The sequence below is a fragment of the Rhinolophus sinicus genome, chromosome 2, assembly GCF_057876585.1.
Source record: "Rhinolophus sinicus isolate RSI-liver-muscle chromosome 2, RSI-T2T, whole genome shotgun sequence".
NCBI classification, from domain to species: domain Eukaryota; kingdom Metazoa; phylum Chordata; class Mammalia; order Chiroptera; family Rhinolophidae; genus Rhinolophus; species Rhinolophus sinicus.
Genome location: NC_142502.1, coordinates 74,271,708 through 74,299,604, shown reverse-complemented (window position 1 = coordinate 74,299,604; position 27,897 = coordinate 74,271,708). Strand labels below are relative to the sequence as shown.

The 27,897-nt window shown below is 35.3% G+C and overlaps 1 protein-coding gene across 50 annotated transcripts in view; it reads left to right on the top strand.

Annotated features, from left to right (window-relative positions):
• The window catches only part of RIMS1 (regulating synaptic membrane exocytosis 1), a 448,418-nt gene that overhangs the window by 379,076 nt on the left and 41,445 nt on the right, over positions 1–27,897 (top strand). For 39 of the 50 annotated variants that reach the window (XM_088795622.1, XM_019749282.3, XM_088795621.1 and 36 more), the window contains one exon: positions 10,070–10,305. The exons of 6 other annotated variants lie outside the window; for them this stretch is intronic. In XM_088795622.1, coding sequence (XP_088651748.1) covers positions 10,070–10,305 — 236 coding nt within the window. The remainder of the gene's footprint in view (positions 1–10,069; positions 10,306–27,897) is intronic. 5 more of the 50 variants (XM_088795608.1, XM_088795613.1, XM_088795615.1 and 2 more) reach the window with 1 other exon arrangement.

Below are 27,897 nucleotides of genomic sequence, written 5' to 3'. Positions count from 1 at the left end.
TGTCAACTTTTTATTAATTACTTGATATAATTAATTTTTAGTATGGATTATATCCTAGTGGGTCCTTCTTCCAGGGGTTAGGGGCCTGTACTTCATCTGTCATGCTTGATTGACCAGCTTGGAAAGGAGAATGAATTCTAATACTTAGTCCTGCACCTCTGAGATACATCTGTGGGAAATATTACTCATTTCTCTGAAGCCCTAACTATACAGTGAGGACTGCAGAGAAACCCCTGAATGTGACTGGATGCGTTTGTTGTAGTACCCATTTGTTTGCCTTACGTTCTAGGAAATACTGAAACAAGCCTCTCCCTCAAAAGGCCTGACTGGGGTGAGAGATCCTCCCAGACTTCACCCTTACCGAAACCTAGCCAAGTCAAGGCTACCCAGAGCCATTTGCTGAGTATACCCCGTGTGTGCAGCAGTAAAGCCTGACAACAGAAACTTTGATACTCAGTTTGCAATGGGAATTTATGGTGTGGAGAAAATCTTGCTGAAAAGGGAGACAGATAGCTGATGAGAGTGACAGGTCAACACAGATCCTATATAAGTATGATTGGAGTAGACATAGATAGAGAGGTTTTATGCATTACAACTGAAAATGGAGGTGAGGAGGAGACCTTATCCAGATTCAAGAATTCTCTGAAGGGTATGATTAAAGTACCTTAGGAAATATCACTCATATGCAAAGTTCTCTGTAGTCTTTGGCTATTTCTTGCATTCTGCATTTTCTTTTTGCCTCCGTTAGAGTGGTATGTGGTTGACTGACATTCTAGTAGTTGGCACTAGTCAGATTTGATGGAAATGTGTTCTTTGGAACCTACCACGTAATTATGAAACTATAATTTTGAAGGGGAATTGAGAGCAATCATTATTGATCAAATCACTGTAAAGAGATCCACTCTTGGTTTTTAAACACTGTCAAGAAGTATTTCCTGACTAAATATTTCCTTAACTAGATATTTTTATATTTTATTTTTTGTTAAAAATATTTTTATTTTTTATATTTATACCCCAAATATTATTATGTATCTGTACATGAATTCTTGATTTGATTGCACCAAAACATATAAAAGATAAAGCAATAAGATTCATTGTAATGTTTACTTTACTGATATAAAATACATGCTACATATCTAATTTTTGTGAGGTACTTCCCATATATTAATAACCAAAATTACCTAGTTTTAGTATCAAGTTTATACCATTACTTCTGTTACTTTTATCATAATTTTATGTGCTGTAAGTACAGTTATTAGTTCCAGAAATTGATGAGATCTGAATCTCAGATAAGAAAAAGGGCATTGGAGGACACAGAGCAAGTGTAAGAAAGTTGAGGGTTTAGGAAGATGTGAAAAGGGATAAGTAATATGATTACATAGTAGGAAATGAAGTAAATAAAGTAGTAAATAAATATTATGTAGCAGTAAATAAAGAACTAAAAATATATTTAGTCACTAGATAGATATAGAGATCTGTGTGTGTGTGTGTGTGTGTGTGTGTGTGTGTGTGTGTGTGTTGATACTACTAATAACCAGTACTGAGAGCTGTAGCAAGTACACAACTTCTGTAGAGCTTGATTTATTTTCCTGTTTAGTCATTCATTTGCTCATTCACCTATCACTTACTGGGTCCCTGTTATAAGCAGGTATTATATTTGGTACCAACGATGTGTTGCAAAACAAACAGATGTGATCCCAGCTGTATGGTTTTAAGTGTATTTTAATATATATGTAATAATAATAGTATGTGTATATTCAACTGAAAACTGAAACTCATGCCTGGCAATCTTACCTCATAGGACTGTGTGACAATAAAATAAAATAGTGTATATCATAGTGCTTTCAAAGTGTAAATAGAGTTCTCCTATATAATTATAACTCAGTTACTGCATACCGTGTTTCCCTGAAAATAAAACCTAGCTGGACCATCAGCTCTAATGCATCCTTTGGAGCAAAAATTAATATAAGACCCAGTATTATATTATATTATATTATATTATATTATATTATATTATATTATACCTGGTCTTATTTTGCTATAAGACCAGGTCTTATATTAATTTTTGCACCAAAAGACCCATTAGAGCTGATGGTCCGGCTAGGTCTCATTTTGGGGGAAACACGGTATATGATATGAAGTATTAAATGAATTACTTTATACTTTTAAAAATCATCTTTACATGTTGTGCAGGCCAGATGTCTACCACATAGTATGACACACCACCTTTCAGAATTTGAATTTTGATTATTAATATTTAATTTTTCACTTAATTGTGATTTACAGTGAGCTGGATGAATTTAAGGAGTTCAGGTTTGTTAGGATGGAGGTTTTGAAAGCTATGCGCATGGACTGTTGGCGTTCTATGAACCTTACTGTCTCCAGGAACAGCCACATGGACACTTGCATGTCTGAAACAGGAAAAAAACTAAAGGATGAGGAGAGTACTTAGATTGCAGGGCCTGGGGCCTAACTTTTTCATTAGAGCAGTTTTACTAATATTTGTTCTCTAAATTGAAGGCCTGTGAAATATCGTATTAAGAGGGGGCAGGAAGGAATATTACTGCTTTAAAAGCATATTGTAAACCAAACGACGAAACAAAACAAAACAAAATTAAAATATGAACACTGGTTCAAATTCATTATCTTTTAACTATTTTTGAATTCAGATAGTGCTATGATTTGGCTGAAAAGTTGCATAATGTGTAGCAAATCTTCAATGGAGTGCATTAAAAAAACATCTAATTTCAAAGAAAAAGAGAACTTGTAAACGAGTTTATATTGGGCTTAGTTGGTCTGTTTTCCTACTGCATATTTTGTTTATTAGTTATGTACTAGATGTATAATATAGAAGAAATACTTGTTACTGCTTTTTAAGAATTTTATCTTTACATAGTATAATGCACATTATCTGGAAGGATATATTTTATTTTGAAGTTCATTGCTTCAATTTGCACAGTTAACAAATTTCATACTACTTTTGGTGTTTTTTAAATTCAAAAAATCTATGGTAAAAGCTTTAAAGGCTTTTCCACCTTTTTTTTATTTGTTTAGAAAATCATCATTTAGAGCTATGTTTCTTTACTCACTTTAAATACGATTACCTTGATTTCAACTAGGTCATCTTAAAGCATAGACGCAATAAACAAGCGTGTGTTAATTAAAACTTGCTAATTGAATATATACTACATATCCAGTACAATGAATCAAGAAAATATAGACCTTAAAGGATTCTCGACAGGCTGTACATGCTGGTGGAAATATTTTCTCTTATCTCAGTCATCCAAAATAATTAGGTATAATTAGTGAAAATATTTTCTAAGTTATCTGATTCATCCAAAATAATTAGGTGTCTTTTTTGTTCCTTTGTTAACTAAAGCAACAGACATCTCAAGAAATCATCTTCAGTTTTATGACTTTATCATTTGTGACTCAGTTATACAATTTTATGGTTCATACATGATATGAGAGATTTTTCCTAATATTTTGATATTTACTGAATATTGTGCACCAGCTTTTGTTGTATGGCGTGTCTGTATGTGTATGTACACACATATATTTAATTGCATTCAGAATAGACTGGAAATACATGAGGATACATATATTTAACTGACCATCTACATTCATTTCTAAAACAGTTCTTAGAACAAATATTTTTAAAATGTTGGCTTATATTTGAACAGAGTAATTATATTCTTTCCATCCCATCATCCACATAGTTTTCAAATGAAAAAAAAAAACAACAAAAAACTGGAGTCCACCTTAATTTTCAACTTTCCCCCAATCCTCCTCCTAATGCATTGTTCCTCAATCTTTTTATCATTATCAACCCCCTAAGGAGACTTTTAGATATTCTTTTCCAAATTGACCTCCCCACATGACATTTTAATATCAAGATACACTGCTTCTATACTGTGGCTGTGAGGACCACAAATCATTATATTATCTAAGATTTCTTTAACGCCTTCTACCTCCCCGGAGAACCAGTTATCATCCTTTGGGGGCATATGTCCCATTAGAATGCATGTTCAAATGAGTCATCAAGTCCTACGGATTTTACTTCCTAAATCAAACTCATGATCACAGATTGAAGATTACAGAGAGCAGATGTTTTTATCCCTCTCTGCATGACAACTGAAAACTACCCAGATTTTCTAAGATCCTAAAGAATTCATCAACCATAAAATTAGTAGACAACCATGTCTTTAAATTATAAACTAGAAAACAGCTTTCAAATTTAGTGGGTATCCACCCAAGTCCTGTCTTTTACTGTCTTCACTTTATATATGAGCTATAATTCACTTACCATACAATTTACCATGTTAAACTGTACAATTTTGTGGTTTTTAGTATATTTATAATTAGTTGTGTAACCATTACAGTTATCTGATTCAAAAACATTTTTATCCCCTAAAGGAAACCTATACCCATTAGCAGTCAGTCCCCGTTCCCTCTCCTCCAGCCCCTGGCAACAACTAATACACATTATGTCTCTATAGATTTGACTATTGGACATTTGATTTAAATGGAATTATATAATATGTAGCCTTTTGTATCTGGCTTCTTTCATATAGTGTAATGTTTTCAACTTCATCAGTGTTCATTCTTTTTTGTGGTTGATAATATTCCATAGTATAGATATACCACTTTTTTTTTCTCCATCCATCGATCAGTTCACAGGCATTTGGATTGTTTCCTCTTTCTAACTGTTGTGAACAATATGAATGTTCATATGTGTTTGTATGAATATACATTTTTAAGTCTCTTGAGTATGTACCTAGGAATGGCATTGCTGGGTCACATAGTAACTCTGACTTTAATTTAACTATGTTTAAGTTTAACAAAGCTGCCAAATTGTTTTCCAAAGTGGCTGCATCATTTTATATTCCCACCAGCAATGTGTGAGGGTTTCAGTTTCCTCACATTTTCATTAACACTTGTTATTGTCTATTTTTTATTATAGCTATCCTAGTATGTGTGAAGTGGCATTTCACTGTGGTTTTCATAAGGCTGTTTTTAAACCAAATGTATCAAAGTAGTTTGACAGCTCCAAGAATTCACTTTGATTGTGGATTTAGATTCTAATATTAAAATTTTCTTAGTTAGCAATTTCTTAAGAATGGATTTTTCTTAAAAGGCAAGCATATTCAAAGTATTAGAAGTTCAATTTTTTCTATGGGAATTCTTTAATTTTCTATATTTGAATTATATAAGTATTTATTTATCTATATAATCAATCAGGACAGGAGCTCGATTAAATTTAAGATACTTTGAAATCTGATTTCCATCTGCACAGACAGGTATCCCAGGGAGCACAGAAAGTAAGAGATTTTTATCACCAACTGAAAAGACTATTTTTAAACGTGCAAAGAGAACTAGTAGTTCATGTTTTACAACTCAGCCATAAAACTAAAATAATCACAAAAACTTAAGGTCAGAATTTAAAGAGATGTTCTTATTTCGGTGTACACAAGATATTTTCTTGAGTGATATGAGCTGTTAGTAGCGTGTAAACAGACATGCAAAAAGACTAACAAACCAGATTTACTGCATCTGCCACCCAACTTTCAGTACATCCCTGCTGTCTGCCATCCAACACATTTTATCTGCAGAGATTCCCTATCATAGTTGCCACTAGTGAGGAATGTATTATTATCACAAAGCAAAATAAGAGCCAATTTTACCAAAAAGAGACACAAACAAAACAAATAAACACAGAAAACCAGGGTCAGAAGCAAAGAAAACAGAGGAACAGAGACTGAAAGTAATGTTCTGTTGGCATTTGCTATTAAATCAAGCAGCCAGGAAAAGGCATCCTTGGGCGTAAAGAGTCCATCAGGTAACATGCTCGGACAACACAGTGTAATTGGCTTCAGCAGGGATCCCATGCGGGCATTTCGATGGGACTTGCAGCCCTATCAAAACATAGTTCTCAAAATTAAAACAGAACTATAAGAAAAACAGACAGCAAATGTTGAAGCTTTAGCTCATTAGTGAGAAAATCAACACGATGACAAACTAGTTTCAAAGATGATCCAAGAAACTCATGTTCTTGTATATACACGTAAATAGCCATTGGAGAGAAAAAGAAATGTTGGAAGGAATAATATTACTAAGTTTCATTCAGAACTGAGTAATCTTCTCTAGGTCAATAAAATCATATATTTTGGGGTTATCCTCTCTACTAAATAGTAATCATTTGTTCTTTATCCATTTTATTCAAGTTAGCATATAACTTCACAGAGTTATAAAATGTTTGGACCATTATTATTAAGTTGGTGCAAAAGTAATTGTGGGCTTTGCAATTATTTTTAACCTTTTAAACTGCAATTACTTTTGCACCAACCTAATATGAGTAAATAGCAAGTCAAAAATGTTACATGTCCTTAGAAAGTCAGATGACCCTTAGATGCACTTGTTAGATAAAGCCCTGATAAGGCAACCTTTTTTTTTTTTCGGTCTCAGTTCCAAGTTTAGATATTTTTTTCTTAACAGAAAGCAGGTAAGTATTACTCTGAGCCATTGGGTGAAATGGTGGTCCTTAATGTGATGTAGAAAATTAGAAAGTTTTTTGGTTGGGTTGAACACGTTATTTTGGAGAGCCTTATCAGATATATCCAAGCAGAAAGGTCAGTTGACAAGTAGGTATATGAATCTGGAGTTTTGGGATGACTACGGGTGCAGAAAAACAACTGGAATCCGCAGCATATGGATAGCGTGTAAAGCTTGGGACTGGAGGTGACATGTAAGGGGTTAGTGTTATGTGGGAGAAGATAGTCAGAGGGCTGGGCACTGAAGAGCTCCAGTACTTAGTGATGAAAGAGGATAAAGGTCCTCCCAGGGAGGCCCTGGGTAGGAAGGGCCATAAATAAAGTGTTTCAAGATCAATAGAGTCAGACAGTTTGTCAAATGCATGAAGTATTGAGAGTCAAAAGGATAAGGACTGAGAAATGATAGGATTTTGCTTTGTGGAGGCGTTGGTGACTTTGATAAAAGGCAGTTTGGGTAAAATGTAGCGATAAAGCCTGATCCACATTAGTTCAGAAGAGAATAGGAAGAGAGGACGTACAGACAACTCCTAGGGATTTTTCAGCACAAAGGCAGTAGCTAGAAGGAGAGGGCGTATCAAAGAAGACAGGAGGGATATTTGATTTTTAAAGATGGGTATTTTCTGTCTGTATATTGATAGATCACTTTTGTTTTTACTTCATATTCATAAGTAATCAATTCACTCAGTAATGGAAAGGGTGCTGCAACAGTGATGTATAAGGTGTGTGCTGATATAAAATATCAGAATCGTAATACAACCAATACAAAGTAGAAAACAAAGGACTGGGAGACAACAGTCTTAACGCTGGAGAGACTCGAAAAGGTTTACAAAGCAGGAAGCCTTAAAGTGCATATTACAGGATTCAGGCACACTTAATTACAGGAAGAATTATCCACGCAATGGAAGCAGAACAAATAAAAGGCTAAGTAATAGGGGAATAGAAAGCGCTTTGGGCCAACACAGTGACCTTCACCATGGTTAAAATAACTAATTACACCCCCCCTCAAGCTTCCCCCTTCAACTAGGTAGACAGAAGACTTGAAATGCCTAACATTTTCTCATTGACTCCTGTGGTATTCTAGGTTATTTAGGAACCTAGGCATCGTCCTCAGATCATATAAAAATGCTTTTAAACAAAATATTTTTAAGGAAAAATTGTATCATATTTATTCACAAAATCATTGTAACATAACTTCTTAATTCACTCCCTCCAAAATGATAATAACTTACTATTCAGATTGTTCTAATTTCTTTAGAGTTGTTTGTTTTGTTTTGTTTTGTTTTTGTCAACATTGTAGAATATTTCATTGCCATGACTGAATATCCATAAAAATGTTTTGAATCTTCCTAGGTCATCTTGAATAAATATTCATGATGAATATTTATAGAAGATAGTTTCCTATACTTTTAAATTTCTCTGTAACCTAAAGAACATTGTACAAAATTTCACAATAGTATTTTTCTGGAATAATTTTTAAAATCCAAATTGAGAGCTATAATAGAATTCTATTTTCATGGAAATAAAGGGGAGAACAAAGATACATGTCAGTTTATTCCTACTTTCCTATAAAAATAAAAATAAAATCATCAGAAAAGAGATTTTCAATAACTACTGTGGGTAGTGTACGAAAAAGATGGATAAGAGATGGAAAAACTACTGATTTCTCAGTCACAGGTGTTTGATTGAAGATGGATATCATGACTGTGGAATTGACCAAATCTTGACATTTCTCCATATTGTTCAGAAAAACCTGCAAGTAAAATAGTCAAAAAAGCAGATAGTAAGAGTAGATTTAAGGAGAGGTGGCAGATTTAGGTAATGCATTCACATAAATTAGTGAGGACACAGAAAAAATTGACTGTAATATTTATCCAGAAAGAAAATCCACTGAAGTTGGAACTATAAACCCCACAGGAAGTAGTTTTGGACTGGTCATATATACTACTGTTCTCATTAATGTTTTGAAAACGAGATTCCATTAAATGCAAAACAAAATTATCAGATTTTCAAATGGCTTTAAAAAACTGAGTTAATGAAAAGCTGATTAGAATAAATTGAAAGGATATGAATAACTTATTTTATCAAATGAATTTTGATGTGGACCCATTCAAGTAATGCAGCTAAGGATTAAAAATTCCTATCAAATAGGGATCTCAATTTTCAATTCACAATCCAGGAAGGGATCCTAAGAACCTAACAGTCTTGTCTCATTTCCATAGCTTCTAACCCCTCTGTAATCTTGCCCTCTCACCTTTCCAAACTTGCGCCATACCAATCACCTTTCTATTTAAACACTCATTATATATGGGACCACAAATATGTCACATGATCCCAAGACATCATTTCTAATCAATATGATTTATTCTGACTTGCTTATTAATGGCATCACTGTTACTTACTATATTAGATAGGTAATGTATTTTGTTGGTCAAAAGAAGCAAATAGAAAATCAATATGGTGGCAAGGTTGAAGTAAGCCAATTTTTGCAAAAGCATTTTGAGGGAATATAAGAGGGTCATTTCGATATATCAAGACAGATCTTTTCTGGACCAAAAAGAGCCAATCCAGGTGAACAATATAGCTGCATATGCAATGTAAATTAAAAGAATCCTAACATCCTTGGCTCCCAACTTGGCTGCCTTACCTCTCCCCAACTCATAGACATACATTTACTTTGGCAAGTAGAGAGGATTTTTTTCCCACTAATCTTCCATGGTTCCTGAAATTCTCAACAATAATTTATTCCTTTGGCAGAAGAGTACAGTAATCTACTCAGATAAATTATAGTCTGGGGACATAGACAATTAACTTTTGATAGAAAAGAACAAAAAAAGCAAAAAGCAAAGTCTCATCCTAGAGCATGTGAATTTAAAACACTTGAAAGAAGAAAATGAGATGAAATGTGTGTGGAGGAAATGGAACCTGAGGAGACAAGGAAGGAAAAGGGAAATGCAATTTTTTTTGTTTTGTTTTGTTTTTGCCTTGTTAGCAGTCTTTCCTAGACTCATTAAGCCTCAGATAGTAAAAGAGATATCTGTTAGTTTGAATCCCAAAGGGAAATTAGAAAAGATAGATACCTTTGTGATTTTTTAAACCTTGTCATGTGGCAAATTCAGAGTATCCATTTTTAACAATATTTTCCCCTGAGGCATGTACATAAATGTGTGTCATTGATATAAACATTTTAGTTTTCTTCTGAAAGTAACATACTAACTATTTACAAGATTGGTTAGTAACATTTACCTCCCATAGATAGCATTGGTTGCATTTCTTTTTACATTCTTGAAAAAGTTTACAGATTCCTCTGTGTTGAAATGGTGTTGTTTTAAGCTGCAGCTAGTAAATATCTGGGGATGGTGATGTGATCTTAAAGTATTCATCATTGTAGGACTGCTACTCAGCTGGCTTTTCCTCCTAAAAATGTGCTTGGATTATTTCAAAATAATTTAGATTGAGAGTTTCAATTATGCTGACCTGTAATTTATGGATGCATATATGTTTTTACTTTGTAAATATAGTTCATTTACCCCTAAAATGCAAGGCAGACGGATGGGGACTTCAGGAAGAGCCATCACGAAGAGCACCAGTGTAAGCGGAGAGATGTATACACTGGAGCATAATGATGGCAGTCAGTCGGACACAGCTGTGGGTACAGTCGGAGCAGGTGGAAAGAAAAGGAGATCCAGCCTGAGTGCCAAAGTGGTTGCCATAGTGTCTCGAAGGAGTAGAAGCACATCCCAACTGAGCCAAACAGGTGAGTGAAGTGAATTCAACTTAAACATCTCAAATTCTTGCTGGGGAGACCAAAGTGGATCTTGGTGCTATGGCTTGTGATGGGACTGTAGAGTGTATCGATTCTTCTTTTCAAAGGGCTTTTATTATTCTGTCTCTGGAAATCCGTTGTGTTTCTTTTTTTCTGTACAGCTGTCTAACAATATCATGTGTCAATCTGTAATGTGGTCAGACATTTTCCTTTGAGTTAAAAAAATTAAAGTCATGTTTACAAATATGCAAGGAAATGCAAAGAAGTGTTAATGATCCAAATTGATTTGTGTGCAAGAAAAGCAACAGGATTCTCATTTTCAAAATGTTCCATAATGAAATTGCTTATCATTTAGGCTCTATCTATACTTTTATAGAAAAGAAGGTCAGTTGTGCAACTTGAAATAGTTTTTATGGTACTGTATGAATATACTATTTGAACTGTAATTGTTATATTTTCAATGCAAGTAAAAACCCAGCAGTTATTTTTGCTTTAGAAAAACAGGTCAGTGGATTTGTGCAAAGCATAATATTTTCATACAAATTTGAGTTTGAAATAATTTTCTACTGCTTATAAATTTTAAAAGCTTTATGTCCTCAAGGTGTTTAGGGGAAAAAAGCAAACACAGAAGGAAAGATGGTTATTTCTGTATTGTAAAACATAAAAAACTACCTAAAATTATATATTTGGCCAGAGGTATTAGTAATTCATTACTGTGCTCAGTACTATGGAAAACCAAAGGTAAGAAAAATAGTGAACTGGTTTCAGTTGTCAGCATCTGTTTCTCCTGTTATAACCATTGGTTTCGGGTTTTTTTGTTCCTTAACAGCAAATGTCGCAAAATTTACTTGTACCAAGAAACTTACATGAAATCTTTTTCTGTAGTTAACTTGGCATCCTGGCAAGTACCTATTTAACATTATGCATGCCACTGGACACACTGAGAAATAAGTTAGAGGCAGGAAATTTTGAGCTGTTCAAAAATTGAACTAGTGCTATTTATCTAAATAGAGGTTTGTCGTTCTGAAAATCACAGGTTTAGAATGAACCTGGAAGGTAGCATCTCTGACAGATCTGCCTCTATGCCATCCCACAAAGATGAGCTGTTTATTGTGAAGGAGAAACATTTGTCTTCCTTAGAGTCAGGTTTCTTCTTTAGTAGTACGTAGGAGGCATTTTTTATTTGTTTTGTTTGCTTTGTTTTATTTTTCGTGGTGATGCTTCTTAGTTTTTGGCATTGATGTAATGACGCTTTACAATGTGGGGTGTATATAAGCCTTTCACCACCAAATTTCAAAATACTTCATCACACATATAAAAGGAAAATATTATTTGATGTAATTTTAGGGAGCCAGGGTTTCCTGTGTGAGAGGCTGCAGATTTAGGAGATGGCTTATCTTTTTCCCCTAACTTTCCATTGTCTCTCTCTTTTTTATTTTTCCCCTATGGGTTCCCCCTCCATCATTCACTAGTTGAGTACAATTGTGTTTTTCTAGACTAAAACAACAGTAATTTTACATAGGAACTGTACTTGTGCCACAGCGTTGTAAGTAATAGGTTCAAAGGATTGTCATTGAAACACTCAGACCCTTTGCTTTATTAATTTAAATTTTATTCCAGTTGTGGTTGTTGTTGAATTTGAAATAATATCTACCTTCCCGAAAGTTGCGTTGTTAGTAACTTGCCTGGAATACCCTACTTTAAGAGATTAGGTTGCAATGTACAGGAACAAAAAGAACATTGTATTACAAAGCCAAGAAAACAAAACAGTTCTTTCCCAACGTAACTTAACGAGGGAACTTTGACGTCGTCTTTCTAGGACTCCGTTTGTTTATCTAGTGGGTCAGTTAGACTGGATGTCCTCCTGTGAATTTTCCAGGTATAACATTTTGTATTTCTCTTTCTACATCATAATTTTACCTTTGATTTGGCAACCTGGTCTTGTTCTTCTTGATCTTTTTAAAGTAAATGACAAATGTTGGCAAACCTCCATTATCACTGTTCTTTGTTTCAGTGCAGGGCCTGCTTTTTCTCCCTAGTCTGTCTTCTACCAGTGATTTCCCTCCTATCAAGTGATTATATTTCCTCTCTTCTGTGAAGATTTGCCAAAATTCAAAATTTCTCATTCTAAGAAATCTTATTTTTTTATTGCTTCCACTTCTGCATATGGCGATCAAATCTTCCTCACCCAAGAAATATTCCCTAATTTCAGCGTCCCATGAGAAAGCTCCTATTGGTTGTCCCACTTTAAACAAGTTCAGTATTTCCATGTATCAGTTTTAATAGTTACAGTCCCTTAGAATATTTTTTTTTTCGTTTTTCCTAAACTCTCTCTTCCCCAGGCCCATCATCCCAGGAAAAAAATATCTGGTATTGATCCAATTTTAAGAAACACTAGCACAGTTGGTTCAAATGTCTTTCTGATAAAAATAAAACTATTAATCTCAAACTGGTGAGGCTTTTCAGGAGGCCCCCCAAGAGCATCCCCCCAAGAGCATAGAAAATTAAGACATATTTTCTAATGTCAATTGATCAATGACTTGGAGGAGGAAAACAGCATTATTTATATATTAAAACAAGCTGGTGGTTCTATGGAATAGGATGTACATATTTGGCTTAATGTAAACGTTTAATTGTGTTTAATGTAGAAAGAAAATCTTAAGGGCTTCTCTTACAGTGAACCTCTTTGAGATCCAACTGCATACACCCTGGTTTACAGGTTCTCTGTCCTCTCCCATGCAGTTGACAGATAATCAGGAAACTTGAAGAACTTAAAAGAAAAGTTTAATTAGCTCTTTTTAGAATGATAGATTTTAAGCACATCATGTTTCTGTTTTTTTTTTTTTTTTTTCTTTTTCTTTTTGTATATAGCCACAAGTTTGCTGAAAGGAAAATATATTTGAGTCTTTGTTTAAAATCAAGGAAACTATTTCAACAAGTTGAAGACCATAGTAAATTTTATACACACACACATATATTTACTATGAAGAGCATTTACTATGCTCTTCAATTATGTATTTAATTATTCTTATAGGATGTTGCAATTATAAATAATAATATTTTAAAATCAACTTTGGTCATACTTTTTATTCATAACAAAAGTAGGAATAACTTTATGTGTGTGTGTGTATATTTATTTTTAACTAGGAAACAGTAACATAAACAGGGACGTTTCCAAACAATGACTCTCATGCTTCTGCTGATAAATACCTTCAGTCAGTCAAGCACGTAGCTAAAAGTCTGTGCAGCAAACAGGAGCTGAATTAGATTGAAAAGTGAAGTAGTAAAGGAATAGGAAATTCTAAGGACAGGCTCCTGATCTGGAAATATTTTGGAGTTGGTGAAGCTCTGGGTAAACTAGGGCTAGGTTTTGGACTGTGATGGAGAATTTATCTTATGGAGATTTAGGGGCCCAACCGATGTGTGAGGGTTCGGTCCCTCACTCACAGACAATGTGACGTTCCCCCAGTGGTAATCCCACCCTCACTTATAAAGGAAGGCACCATTGAGAAGGATACACAAATCTGTGAAGAAGTATCCCTAAATACACCCTTGCAATTACCTACAAGTATAAGATGATGGTGATAAGTATCATAAAATGGTAAGTATTCATGTGTGTCTAAGTGAATAAAACTAATAATAAATATACATTTCAAGAGCTTTTCAACCATGCCCTCATAAGTTGTGTGTGTGTGTGTGTGTGTGTGTGTGTGTGTGTGTGTGTGATTTCATTCCTTTATTGGTCACAGCAAATTTATGGACTACATTATTATTCCCATTTTAAAGTTGAAGAAACTAAGGGATACAGGGATTAGGTAACCTGCCCATGGCTTCCTGGTGCCAGAGCTCCTTCTCTTAGCCACTGTGTTAAAAGGAAGAGTTTACCATAAGGTCCAACACACGTTTACTGCACAACTGTGTTGTTAGTACACAATAGGCACATGCCAGGCCCTGGGCTAAGACTTAGGAGTACTGAAGAGATGGATTAGATATCGTCCTGCCCTCAGGATATCACAGTGTAAGAATGCAAATAACTTAAATATTCCAGCTCAGAAAGGGCCATCTTCCAAACGTCAGAGTGGTACAGAGGGAGACAGGGAAGCGTGTGCGTCACTCTCGTCCAGTCTCGAGAGGCTTCCTTGAAGGGGTGAGACCTAAGCATTAAAAAATGGGACTACTGATTTGTACTTTCCAATCCCTTCACTTTCTCCCCCACCCAGTATAGTCACAAGGATATGAGATACACTATGGGAATATAATCAATAATGTTATAAAGCTTATGCACCGTACCAGATGGGCACTGGACTTATCGGGGGGATCACTGCATAGACTGGGTAGATGCCCAACCACTATGCTATACACCTGAAGCTGAAGTAGAATAATATTGTATGCCGACTATAAAGACAGGTAGGTAGGTAGGTAGGTAGGTAGGTAGGTAGATAGATAGATAGATACCCATGGGATGGGTAGTACAGCATAGAAAAGATAGTCAAGGGAATTGTAACAGCTGTACGCAATGTCAGAAGGGTGGTAGATTGGGGGAGGGAGGTTATCACTTTGTGAGGGGTGTAAATGTCTATTACGTTGTTTTGTACCCCTGAAACTAATAAAAATAAAGAAAAAAAATAGGGAAGGATTTCCAGAACAGAGGGAACAACACATTGATTAAATATTGAAAATGAGGAGTGCTTATTCCCTTGGGATATGAGAAATAAATCCGTATGCATCCTAAAATTACTTGAAAGAGTTTGTTTTTAATTCTGATCGGATGCCTTCCTCAGTACAAGAGACAGGTCACCTCAAGATAGATCTTATTAGCACTGTGCATGTGAGACTAGGATTTCTGATTAGAATTTTCAGCTTTTATGAAGGAAACATCTATAAGTGTGAAATATCATCATCTTTATAGACAAAAATATTGCTGGGTTTACTTTATCTTATATTACTGAATAATTATTTTCCAGTATTATACCAGCCATAGTGGGTATTTCAAAATTAAAAGTATCGTGCCCTGTGGAAGGAAATCATTCACACTTGAAATGAACCAAAGAACTAAATGAGAAAATGAAAAGCAAAATGCCAAACATAATACAGCCCAGTGCCATTATATGTGTTACCAAAAAAAGTGGGAAGATGGATTGGTCAGGGATCTAAGTCTCCCAGGATGAGAGAGCACACGCAGAGTTGGTAGATAATTGGGGTCTTACCCATTTAATAAAGTCATTATTTATTATAACACTTACCACTGAGGATACTTTGTTAGATAGATTAATATCATTTTTAATGATTAAAACACTGATTAAGTTATGGGAAATGTTCCCAGACTCTTACAATTTTCAAACAATTAAGAGTCATTTATCCACGTATAGAAGATGTCAGAGGGGTAGTAGCTTGGGGTAGGGGAGTTATCACTTTGTGAGGGGTATAAATGTCTACCTATTATGTTGCTTTGCACACCTGAAACTAAGAAAAAAAGAAAAGAATTGAAACAATCAGACCAGAAAAAAAGAGTCAGTTATCATGTACTAAGAATGTGCTCAAAAAAATCACTTGTGTCTTTAATAGTAGATATTCTGTACCTTTCTAATGTTTTTCCATCATCCAAATGCCTTTTTCCCCTGTCCAAATCATTTCTTTCAAGACTGTGCTCAAGACCCTCTAACTCTATAAGTTGTCCCGTTGTATTAGCATTCACCAGTATCTTTTCTTTTTTTTCTCCAAATTTCTGCAGGTAGATAACCTCTTTGAAAGCTGACATCACTTTTAACTTTCTGCAAGCACAAAAAATTGTGGGCTACTGCATTAAGCAACATAATTGATACATAATTGTTAAATATCACGTGAACACGTATAAACAAAAAGTCCCAGTAACTTGAAAGTGATGCACACTCGTCTGAGTAGAAGACTGAAACTATATAAAAGTAATACCTTTCAGCCACATGAAGCTCCCAGTATGTTCTTCCCCTCTTTTTGTGTTACAACTGAGTGGTGGAGCAGGGTCTAGGTCCTTACAAAGTTCCCCCAGGAGAGGCCCTGCAAAGCCTGCTCCCTGATCTGGCACAATTAATATCATTTGTGTTAGAGATCAGGCCTTTACAAAGGTCTGAAAAAACTTATACAATCTTCCAGCTGCCTCCTTTTCTGCAGAAATCCCTGAAGCAAGGAAGCATAAAATAATTTTGTGGAAATTACTGAAAGTCTAATAATTTTGTGGAATTATTGCGGAAGGAAAAATATTGGGAGGAAACACACAAATGTATGTTTCAGTAAATTATCTTAGCCCATGAATACAGTTTTGCGAAAGGAAAGGTATATGAAAGGGCTGTAGTGGGAAATAAGTTTAGAAATAAAGATTGGGTCCAGGCCTTAAAGGCCCTTTAAAGGACCTTGTTCGTTTTTTGAATGGAGACCTTTTAAGGAAGAGAATAGAAGAAACAAAGCTCTGATCCTGGAAGCTTAACTGGAAGCAAAGTGTACAAAATCAGTGAAGAAGCAAGGAGATCAGGTTAAGACTAATGGATGCAGTGCAAAATTGTGACAGTGAAGTTAGAGAAGTAACTATGGAAATGGAACGGAATGAGCTCATTCAGAAAAAGGAATGACCTGAATGTGGAATGAACACCAGACAAGGTGAAATGCCGCATTCAGGAATAACTAGTGCAGAAAGAAGGGAGAACATGGAAAACGGGATGGGTTGGGGGCGGGGGGGTGCAGGGGCAGGATCCAGAAAAGAGCGAGCAACAAGGAGATACAGAGTCTCAAGGAAGGAGAGAGTTTAAACAGAGGCTGGTTGATTCTACCAAAAACTTGAAGAGGCTAAGAAATGAAAATAGACCATTGCATTTGGGGACTGAAGGGTTATTCCTGACCTTAAATTTGAATGGACTAGTGAGCAAGGGGTGAGGATAGAGTGTGCCTCAAGTATGGGATGGGATACAGCATGGGTTGGAGCCCATTTCACTCTCCCTTTTGTCCTTCATTTCAGCTTTCACACTCTTACCATCGCTTCACTCCCCCAAATCACCACCACCACCAGCACCACCCATTGGATTTGGGAAGGGGCCCTGTGGGTGGGAGGAGCTAGAACAGCAGAGACTATGGGTAGGAGCTCCAGGGGATAGAGGTAGAGGGTCAACAGTGGGATAGAGTGCGGCTGCCCCCCACCACCCTAAAATCTGTTCAGATAGATGAGGGTAGGGCTGGAAAGATGGATGAATAGAGGCAATTATTATAAACTTCTCTTCAGAGAGCATTAGGAAGGAAAGAGATCAAATATGAACACTTTTTTAAATTCATTCTACCAACATTTATTGAGCATTTTTTATGTACTAGATTGTAATTGAGGTGGTACCAGGAATAAATAAGGTGTCTGTGTGCATGTGTGTGTATGTGTGTCACACTAAAGGGGGCCTGAACTTTTTTCAAGATGAAATGTATAAAGAGAGCACCTCTAGATGAAGAGATAGAAAGATACAATAAAAGCATTTTGATTAATGGAGCAAAGTCCCAGAGAACAGAGGTATTAAGTCAAGGACACAAGGTTATTCTTAAAGGGAAAGATGGTTCTTTCCCTGAATTTGAAGGAAAAGAGGAAATGATTGAAATCCAGAGGAATATTGCAGTGGGAACATTGAAAGCTGAAGGCGTTTGAGTCAGAGGCCTTTGTTCTTCTCAGAGGCAAAGCCAATGGAGTGAGGATGCAGTGAGGAGTGTTGTAAGAAATTACTTGGTGTGGATAAAAGGATTTCTGAGCAGCACTGGCATCCCAGCGGAGTTTGGATAACGCAAAATCTCTGAAAGGAAATTTGTCCCCCTTGCAGTTATCTAGTTCACTTTAGCTCTCCTTTTGTCCTTCAAAACTGCCATCACTTGCCTTTATGCATCTTCAGTGTCCCTGCCAGGATTTCTGAGGTCCTCATAGGATTCTTTAAGATCGTATTTCCAGTCTGCGATTCTGAGATCAATTTGCTTAGGTCTAGATCCCTGTGCTCATTTTGGAAGTTCACCCATCTTAGGCTGCCACTGACTACTTAGTGTGATTCTTTCCAATATGAATATCTGTCTTGTTGGAGAAAACTGAAGCTCTTCCCTCTCTCTCTTAATATTGATAGTACCTCTTCGCATGTCGATGAGCAGATCTTTTTCTTATTCTCTAAATATGGGTCTAAAAGACATTTTTTTTTTAATCTTTGGCAGTTTATCTCAATAAAATTTAAAAATTTATTTCATTATAATCATGGGAATTAAACATTGCACCAGGTCCATAATAAAGTTAAAAACTACGTGGAGTTTACTGTCCCACAAGATTACACTATAGGCCAAAATATAAATATTCTAAGATGTTTTAGGGAGATTTATGGATGTTAGACTTCAAAATAGCTTAATAAGAATTAATGAATTTCCAAGGCATATCACTACTAACTTCTCAAGATGAAATCATAGATAGAAACTTACAAAATTACCCTTATTATTCACTGTCAAGAAAAAAATAATGTACACTAATAAAACTGTAACCCACTTACACCTAAAGGGATAGTGCTTGAATCCGCTAATTTCCCCATGAGTTCAAGGCATTAGTTTAAAATTCACATTGTTCTTAGACAATAATCACGCGAGGAAAATTTCCAAGATGTTAAATCCCCTCCTGCTACTCTTTTCTTTTTTTTTCAATTTCCTTCACACAGATAAAGTTATACCGATAAAGCAAGTCATAAAATAAATCAAGCGAGCACCAGTTTGGACCTCATATTTTATTTACCTTGGGAAAACGAATGTCTTATATTTGCCCTAGGACTTACTGTTTCTCCATCCAAGCAATTCAGTTTACCAAAATATTCTCCATATGTTAAGTCTAGTGCTGCCGGATGAAGAGACTCTGCCTTTTCCTTTTCAAAAGTAGGTTGTAACCACACGGAAGGAAAAAGCTAAGGTCATCTCTTTGAACATTCTGGGGTAATGTATTCTTGGCTCTGATGATTAACAATGGAAGCAAAAAGTTCTTTTAAAGGATGGGTGCCCCCCAAAGGTTTCAGGAACTGAAAGCTACTGTGAATCAAAATTTTGCTGAAATCTAAATTCCTTTGTCTGTGCCTCATTTATTTGATTCATTTAATAGCACAAGAAAAACATTCTGAGGAACGTAATGTTTCATGGTCTTTGTTTCCTGAACGCAAAATCATGGTGCCAGAAATGATTCTCAAGTCTGCAAAACTATCAAATGAATGTAAGCATGGGTTCCTTTATTTACTGTTGCTGTCTGGCTTAGGAATTCACTACTGTTAATAGAGATTCAATTCAGCTATAGTAACTCATCTTCTGAAGAGATGCCCTAATAAGGATTAGTATTTTCAAACGTACACCAGCAGCTCTATTTTTGTCCTTTTTCTTGCTCTGAACCATAAATTTTTACTTTGGTTAATATGTAGATATACTTCTACATTGGTTTGGTGGGAAAATATTTATTCGAGTGGAATTAATTTTTATAATTAATTTGTATTTTAGGATTTGGAGGAGGAAGGGAAACTTAACCTTTATTAAATAATAGTGTCTTCAAAACACAATACAATAAATACTCAAATAATTATATGTGGTGGTAATTATTGCTAACTGTACTAAAATTTTTAAGCATGAGATCAATTTCAGAATGGGTGTTTTAAAATATTTTGGGTAGCTCATATATAACCAGAAACTTGTCTGGTTATTTTTATAACACATGACCATGAATTTCAATGCATCCTTATTTCATGCAGAATGCTTGTGTATAGAGACTTTTTTGTTGATTTATTTTACTTTCTTTTCTCAGATTTTTAAACACAGAAAAGCATACGTATATTTATATATATATATATATATATATATATATATATATATATATCCTTCAATACCACCACTAATTGCAAATCCACTATGAAAATATTAGTATATTATTGGCTAATATTGTTATGCATTTGTTTTATTAATATTGATAAAACTATCACCAAGAATAGCATATAAAGAGCAATGGGGCCAATGAGTTTGCTTAGGAAGGAAGTGTACAACATAAAGAAAGAGGATCTAGAAGACTGAAGGAAACAAAAGTAAAAGCCATTTTAAGCCTCGGTTTTCCCAACTGTAAAATGGAATAATAAATGGTACATACCTCAGAAGACTGTTGTGAGGATTCAATGAAAATTTAACAGGTTAGTAATGTACCTGGCATAATAATAATAGTTAGCAGTTTTAATAATTCTGAGGAACCAAATAACAGCTTAGTAGATAAAGAATAGATATCACTGACATCATTCATGAATGGCAGCCAATAATTTTATCTGCTCATTAGGTACAAAGTAGTTAATAGAATACAAATTCTTACAATCTGACTTTTGAGTTCTTCTAAATTGGTGGTTTTCACATTTCTTCCTGTCAAGTCCCCCTTTGAGGATCTGGAGAAATCTGTCAGCCCTGGCGTCAGGAAACTTTACTTGCTCATATAGACTATGTTGTACACATACGTGAAGGGTGTGATTGAGGGTTTCTCCCTCCCACTTTTCTATTATCCAACCTTTTCTATAGGTCAGGGGCCAAGAAACTCTGGCTCAAAAACTATATTTTTTATGGTCCATAAGCTAAGAATGATTTCTATGACCGTTCAAATGGTTGGAAGAAATCACAGCAAGAATCATGTTTTGTAACATGTGAAAATTATTTGAAATTCACTTTTGGTGTCTATAAATGCAGTTTTACTGAAATACAGCCATCCTTATTCACTTATGTATCGTCCTGCTTTCATGCAACAATGGCAGAGACTTTATGGCCCACAAAGCCCATAATATTCACTATCTAGCCCTTTAAAAAGAAAGTTCTGTGACCTTTTCTCTAGGCCAAGAACTGTGTGCTTGAGTGGAGAGTGCAGGTAGAGATATCAGTGAACAATGATCATTTTTCTATAGTTCCCTGAACACATTCTCTGCTTCTCAGAGTCAGGGGTAAACTATACTACTACCATGACTTTCCATTTTCCCCTTTCTTCCTGTAGTGTTTATATTTATACCAGGCGCCCGTTGATATCATTTCTCATTAGACACAGTGATTCTCCGGAATGAAGGCTTATTCCCCCAAAGAAAAGAACCTTCAGCCTTGCCTTAACAACTGATCCCTGACTTAGCTGATTATATAAAATAGTAAAAGCACTTTCCTCAAACCTAATTTTCCCAGTTGGGAGCTCAGGGACCATGTTATTTCAGTGATAATTACTTAGCACAATGCCTGTGCTAAGCACACAAAGATTTTCTTGAATGAATGAAACTATTTGAAAGAGTTTTCTATATTTTGTCTCTTTCCTCACAAGCCACTCAGTCTTCTTTACTCTCTAATCTGAATTCTGCCCATCTAGTTCCCTCAAATTGTTCTTGCTAAGGTCACAGAAAGTCCATAGACATGAATTTAATTTGGATAAAACAACACATGGTATAGGTCAGATGTTGTGCAGGTGTGTATAATAGAAAAATATTGGTAACAGATGTCTACTTTTCATTTGACAGGAGCAAATGATTCTTATCTATTTCTCATCTCTCACATGTGTAACTTCATTTCTGGCAATGCTCCGGCCAGACTTATCTTCCTTGAGTTCACAAAAATACGTTAAAGCTCCCTTCTTTGCACCTTTACAAATCCTAAGCCTTCCACCTAGTCTGTCATCTTACCTATCAAAATCCCTCTCTTTGTTCAGGCCCTACCCAAATTCCAGCATCCTACCAGGACAAAAAGTGATTGTCTGAACTCCTATAAGAGTTTTTGGTTCTCATGCAGTGCCGTTTAAATACTTCTATGCCCCATAAATATCTGCAGAGTTCTTGTCACAGACAAAACTTCAAAATTACTCACAGGTAGTAACCACGCAGCAGGTATTTTTGGTCTGACACTCCATAATGCCCTATTATATGGAAGCTTCTTGGGAGAGGTCTGTCGGATGGGTGAGTATGATGCTTGCTCAATCAGAATGCCATGCTTAGATGGTAATCAGTTGATCATAGTGCGGTATTTCATTTAACATTGTGACATGCTGTTCTTAATGGGTAAATTCGAAAGGCACTTTTTCTTCAGTGTTGGTTTGTATTACATTTAGAAAATCGATACATCTTTTTTTAAATTTTTTTAATTAAAGTTATTGGGTGACAATTGTTAGTAAAGTTACATAGATTTCAGGTGTACAATTCTGTAATACATCATCTATAATTCACATTGTGTGTTCACAACCCAGAGTCAGTTCTCCTTCCTTCACCATGTATTTCATCCCCTTAAATTTTTAACAAGTAGAAGTTATTTTTCTCTTGTTTTCCTACCTCCATTTCCCTTTCTTTCTTTTCTTTGCTTATATGTCACTTCAAAAGCACCTAAACATAACTCTGGATATATTTTACTGAATAAGTCCACCTTTTTGCTTACAAGTTTTCACCCTTCTATAACCAACAATAGATAGTTATTTTATAGAACAATAGATAATTATTTTACGATTTTGTGACAGTAAATGAATTGTTGTGATGGTAACTTCTTTACCATTACAGTAGAAGTCAAATAAAGTAACATTTTGTTAGAAAATTACTGAAAGATAAAAATTTGCATGGATAATAATTGAGAAAGATGTTAGTTTCCAACATCCTGTTACATACATCACTTCATTTACTAAAGGTCTGCTTATTAACCTTGTAGAAATAGATAAGAAATGCAAAAATGTCCAGATTTTTTTGAAATCTCTTGTTAGGGACAGAGACAGAGGGTTCCTGTGCATAATGGATCAAGCGTAATTGCTTAGCCAGTCAGCTAGAGAATTCTTATGTTGAAAATAAAACTTCTGATATCAGGCCAGTACATTGTGATACTTATTACAAAATCGTTTATACCGTAATGATTCTTTTCTTAAAACTGAAGAATGTGGTACATACGATGCTTAGTCATGGTTTTAGTGAGATTTAACAGTCTTTATTTTCTAGGATTACAGAAGATGTAACAGTATTTCAGATTCAAACTCAGTACCCTAGGATGATTTTGTAAATGAAAATGCCATGTTTCTTTAGCTCTTGATTGAAACAACAAAACTTCTGACAATTAATCAAATAGTAGATAATTATATTATACTTAGGAAAGTTTCAAATGAAAGGGATTATAAATTATATGTAAAAATTAAATACATTTATATTTGTAAATAGACATAGTTGCATTGAAACACTTTGTATCATCTAATAAAGTAGAAGAATATTAATTTGGAAATAAAAGTAAATCAATATTTTAATTTAATATTTTTATCGCTCTGAATTTGAAAGTGTAAGAAGAATCTTTGATCTGTCGGCCTGCATTATAGAAACTGAAAATAGATGCTAATGAGAGAGGGTTCTTGAGACGAAAGCCTATTGATTAGAAATTCACAGGAAAATAAATCCAAGAGCTAGTCAATCGAATGTAGGTGATTCAATCTGCTGCTACAAAGTGCCAATTTCTATTTACAACGTTTTCCTCAGGAAATTTGCCCAATTACTCAATTGTTTTTGAAAAGGAAAAGAAGAAAGAAACAGAAGATGTCACTTTAAGAATGATTACATGAAATTTCATGGAGATTATGTGATCTTTAGCAAGTCATTGACAAAAAACAAAATTAATTGACATATATATATATATATATATATATATATATATATATATATGTATATATATGAGATTTATTGAGAAGGCTTATGTGAATAGCGAGATCAGAGTAGGAAAATTTTACCTTCAGAGTAAGAATTTACTTTCAGTTTAGTTCTTTGGGTTTCTATAATGCTTAATAATAATTCTGTCTTCTCAGGGATCATACTTTATTGTCTCTTTTAAAGTAAAGATTCAAAAGTAGGTTTTGTGGAGAAAAAAACACCTACTTTTCTAAATCATGTAACTAATTTTGGAAATCTGATCCAAATGTTATATACAGAAACACGAAGGAAAAAAGCCAGAACTCACGTATTTTAATGTTGCTTTAAATGCTTCGACAAGGATGATAAAGCGTATTTGTTTCCCAGTGATGCTTGAATTCAGTCTCAGTGCAATCACAGGTATTGATTTTAATTTCCAAACTATCTGTGGCCTGAATTATGGGTCCCTTGGTGAGAGTGCCTGAACCAAAGTGGCTCTGCAATAACTGAGTTCTGCTGGCTCCCTACTGCTGATGGTGCCGGAGGCAGAAGCATGTTTGCTCAAGACCAGTGCCAGTGTTTTTAATACATAGTCAGCATGTCCTAGATTTCTCTGGCCCAGAGAGCATGATTGGACAATTTGGTGCACATCTTTTTAATCTGTAAATGGCTTAGTGGCATTATTCACAGTAATGCCAGTTGTCTATTCTTTTGTTCTGCTTTCATATTTTGATAGTTTTCATTCATTGCATACACTTTAGCTAGGCATTTGAGAAAAGCCTATGCCCTTTAGAACTCTGCACTGAGTATTCTTCACAGACACAAGAAATAGAAAGTATTTTCCTCGCCTTCCAGTTGTTTACAAGTTCGTTTTACTAAGCAAGATGTCAACAGCCAAAGGGCTGTCCTCTTTTTATAGAACTTTACCACTTACAAAGCCTTTCATGCTTACCATCTCGTAAGTGCAAAATTATTGAAAGCTTTTAAAATAAGAGCCTGATCATATTAGGAAAGATTAGGAATACAATAATTAAGGAAAGAAAGTTAAATATAACTATATGCTCTTTACTCCTAAAGGGTTCTAAAATTTAATATATTAATTTGTTTTCTTTCCATCTAGAAAATAACTGAAAATTAAATACAATTTTAAGGAGCATAAATGTTTTGAATTTTATATACATATCACCTGAAATTTTAATTTAAAAAAAATCTGGTTTTAGTAACATACCATACTAACATGTGTCTTGTTCATTCTTAGTTACTTCCTACTCACTGTCCCAAGGTAAAAAGAAGCCATTATTTTTGTTTTAAGCTTTACCTTTTTTTTTTTTTTTCCACCAGTAAATCTTTGGGTCGATAGTGCTTGGAACAGGTAATTATTTGCCACTGAATTTAAGTGACTACTGTCTTTATTCCCACCCATCGTTGGCAGTAATGTTTATGTGATGCCAAACATTTCATTCATCCCCCAGATATTTATCAAGTGGTTATCAATAGCTAATAAGAATGGCTAATGCTTGTTCAGCCTATATCATGTGACTGGTCCTGTGTAGAACACTTGATGTGCATTATAACACCTGATCTTCTCAGCAAACCTGTGAGGCTGCTCCAAGAGTGTATGACATAGTATGGTGCTCTGGATTTTCAAGGGAGAAACAAAGGCTGAGAGAAGTTAAGTCACTTGCTCAAGGTCACACAGCTAGTAAGTGGCAGAGAGAATTTGAATCTTTGTTCCTAGAACCTCAGTTCTTGCTATGGACTGAATATTTGTGTCACCCTTAAATTTATATGTTGAAACCTAACGCCCAATATGATGGTATTAGGAGATGGGGTTTGGGGAGGTGTTTAGGTCATGAGGGTGGAGCCCTCATGAATGAGATTAGTGTCCTTATAGAGGAGACCCCAGGGAACTAGCAGCCCCTCTCGTCATATGAGATTACAGTGAGAAGACACCTGTCTGCGAGGAAGTGGTCCCTCACCAGACACCAGATTTTCCACCATCGTGATCTTGGACTTCCCAGCCTCCAGAACTGTGAGAAATAAATGTTTGTTGTTGATGAGGCACCTAGTTTATGGTATTTTTCTTACAGCAGCCTGAACAGACTAAGATAGTCATTAACTACTATACTACCTGGTCTGGGTATGTTTAAAGTGCTGTTAATTATTAGTTAAGTATATAATTATCTATAAATATCCAGTGGCAATGGTTAGCATTTTGTCATTTTTATAGACATTTAAATAACTTGAAATATATTTCATTTAGATTTTGTTACCTTTTATAGGAAGGAAACTGTAAAATGTGTACCTGTATAATTTGACACACTAAGCTAACGTACACCACTGTTTTTTCTCCTTCAGTGATGTGCCTAACTTTATTATTAGTCCTATTCTACTCATCAGGGATTTGAAACAGGGAGAACTTGAGTATTAATAACTTGCCTAAACTCACACAAGTAAGGGCAGAGCTTGAATTTGAACCCAGCAGCTTTGCTACAGCATCTGTGCTCTTAAGTGGAGCATGTCATTGAGATTGGCCAGTGAAGTGACACTGTTAGCCAGCTGGCTGGCCCTAGGACCCTGATACTGTTACTGCCACCCCAACAGCTTGAGAGAATAGTTCAGATAATGTTATCTTGAAATGTGCAAAGTCTCAAACACAATAAAATGTTATTATTTCTCAGTTAACAAAAATGAGTCTGTTGGGCATCTGTGAGTTTAGTAAATTCTACTAGGTTTTTCTGTGGGGAAGGGATTCTACGAAGGAGTCATCCCTCAAATTATACAGTCTTCTCTCAAAGTAGTAAGTCATACCCAGAACTGGTTTTTCTTTACACCGTGTCGCTGCTTTCTGAGCACTGAGAGAGGTATCGAAAGAAGACAAAATTTCCCTGGATAGCTGGGGAGGAGTTGAAAAAGAGAAGTAAGGAAGAAGAGAGTTAAAAGACTCTTGTGTGCATTTGGGTGAGAGATTCACTTTGGTCCATGTTGTCTACACTGTGTGTAACATGGCACCAGGGAAGTATGGGTGTAATGAAAGTATGAAGCAAGGATCTACAAAGATTGTGTTGGGGAGAAGACGGGAAAATGCTAGAAGGAAGTCATTCATATCTTGAGGAATGCCTCCACATATGTATGTATATGAAACCTGGATTCATTTGTTCTTTTAGTTAACTGATTTTTTTTATCCACACGGATAAGCTTAATTATAGATATTAATAAAGACAGAGTTTAATGGGTACTGTTATGAGCCAGACTGGCACACTTTCTAGCCCTATAAAACAGGTACCGTTATTATCACCATTTTTTAGACAAGGAAACTCAGGCTCAGGAAGATTAAGTGACTTGCCCAGGGACACATAGCCAATAACTGGTAGATTCAGTATTTGTCTGCTAGCATCTATATGCTTAGTCATCATTCTGTACTGTCATCTTCAACTGCATATATTAATTAAAATCATTCTAGCTGCTACAAAATTTGACCCTAAAATATGGAAGGCTCAAATTCAATAAAATTCTATTTATTGTTCATTTAACAGTTTGAACAGGTGCTCAGCGTTGATAGTCCACTCTCCTCTATGTAGTGGCTCAGGTACCCAGGTTCTTTACCATTTGTGCTTTTCTGTCATCTGAGTATATATGGCGGAAGGATAAGAGGAGGATGGAGAAGGTACATCTGCTTCTTAAAAGCAAGGAGTACCACACATCTTTTCTGCTATTGTTCTGTTAGTGACAGCGAATTACATGACCATGCCTACATGCTACTAGGCCTGACGGCTGGGAAATACAATCCTGGCTTAACAGCCACATAGTAATTTCATGAAATGGAAGGAGGTGGGCTGCTGACTGGCCCTCATACACATGATTTAAAATGTCTTTCATTGTAATTGATTAAATCTTTTGCAAGGTTAAGTTTTTTTTTTTTTCTTTCTTTTTTTAAGTAGAG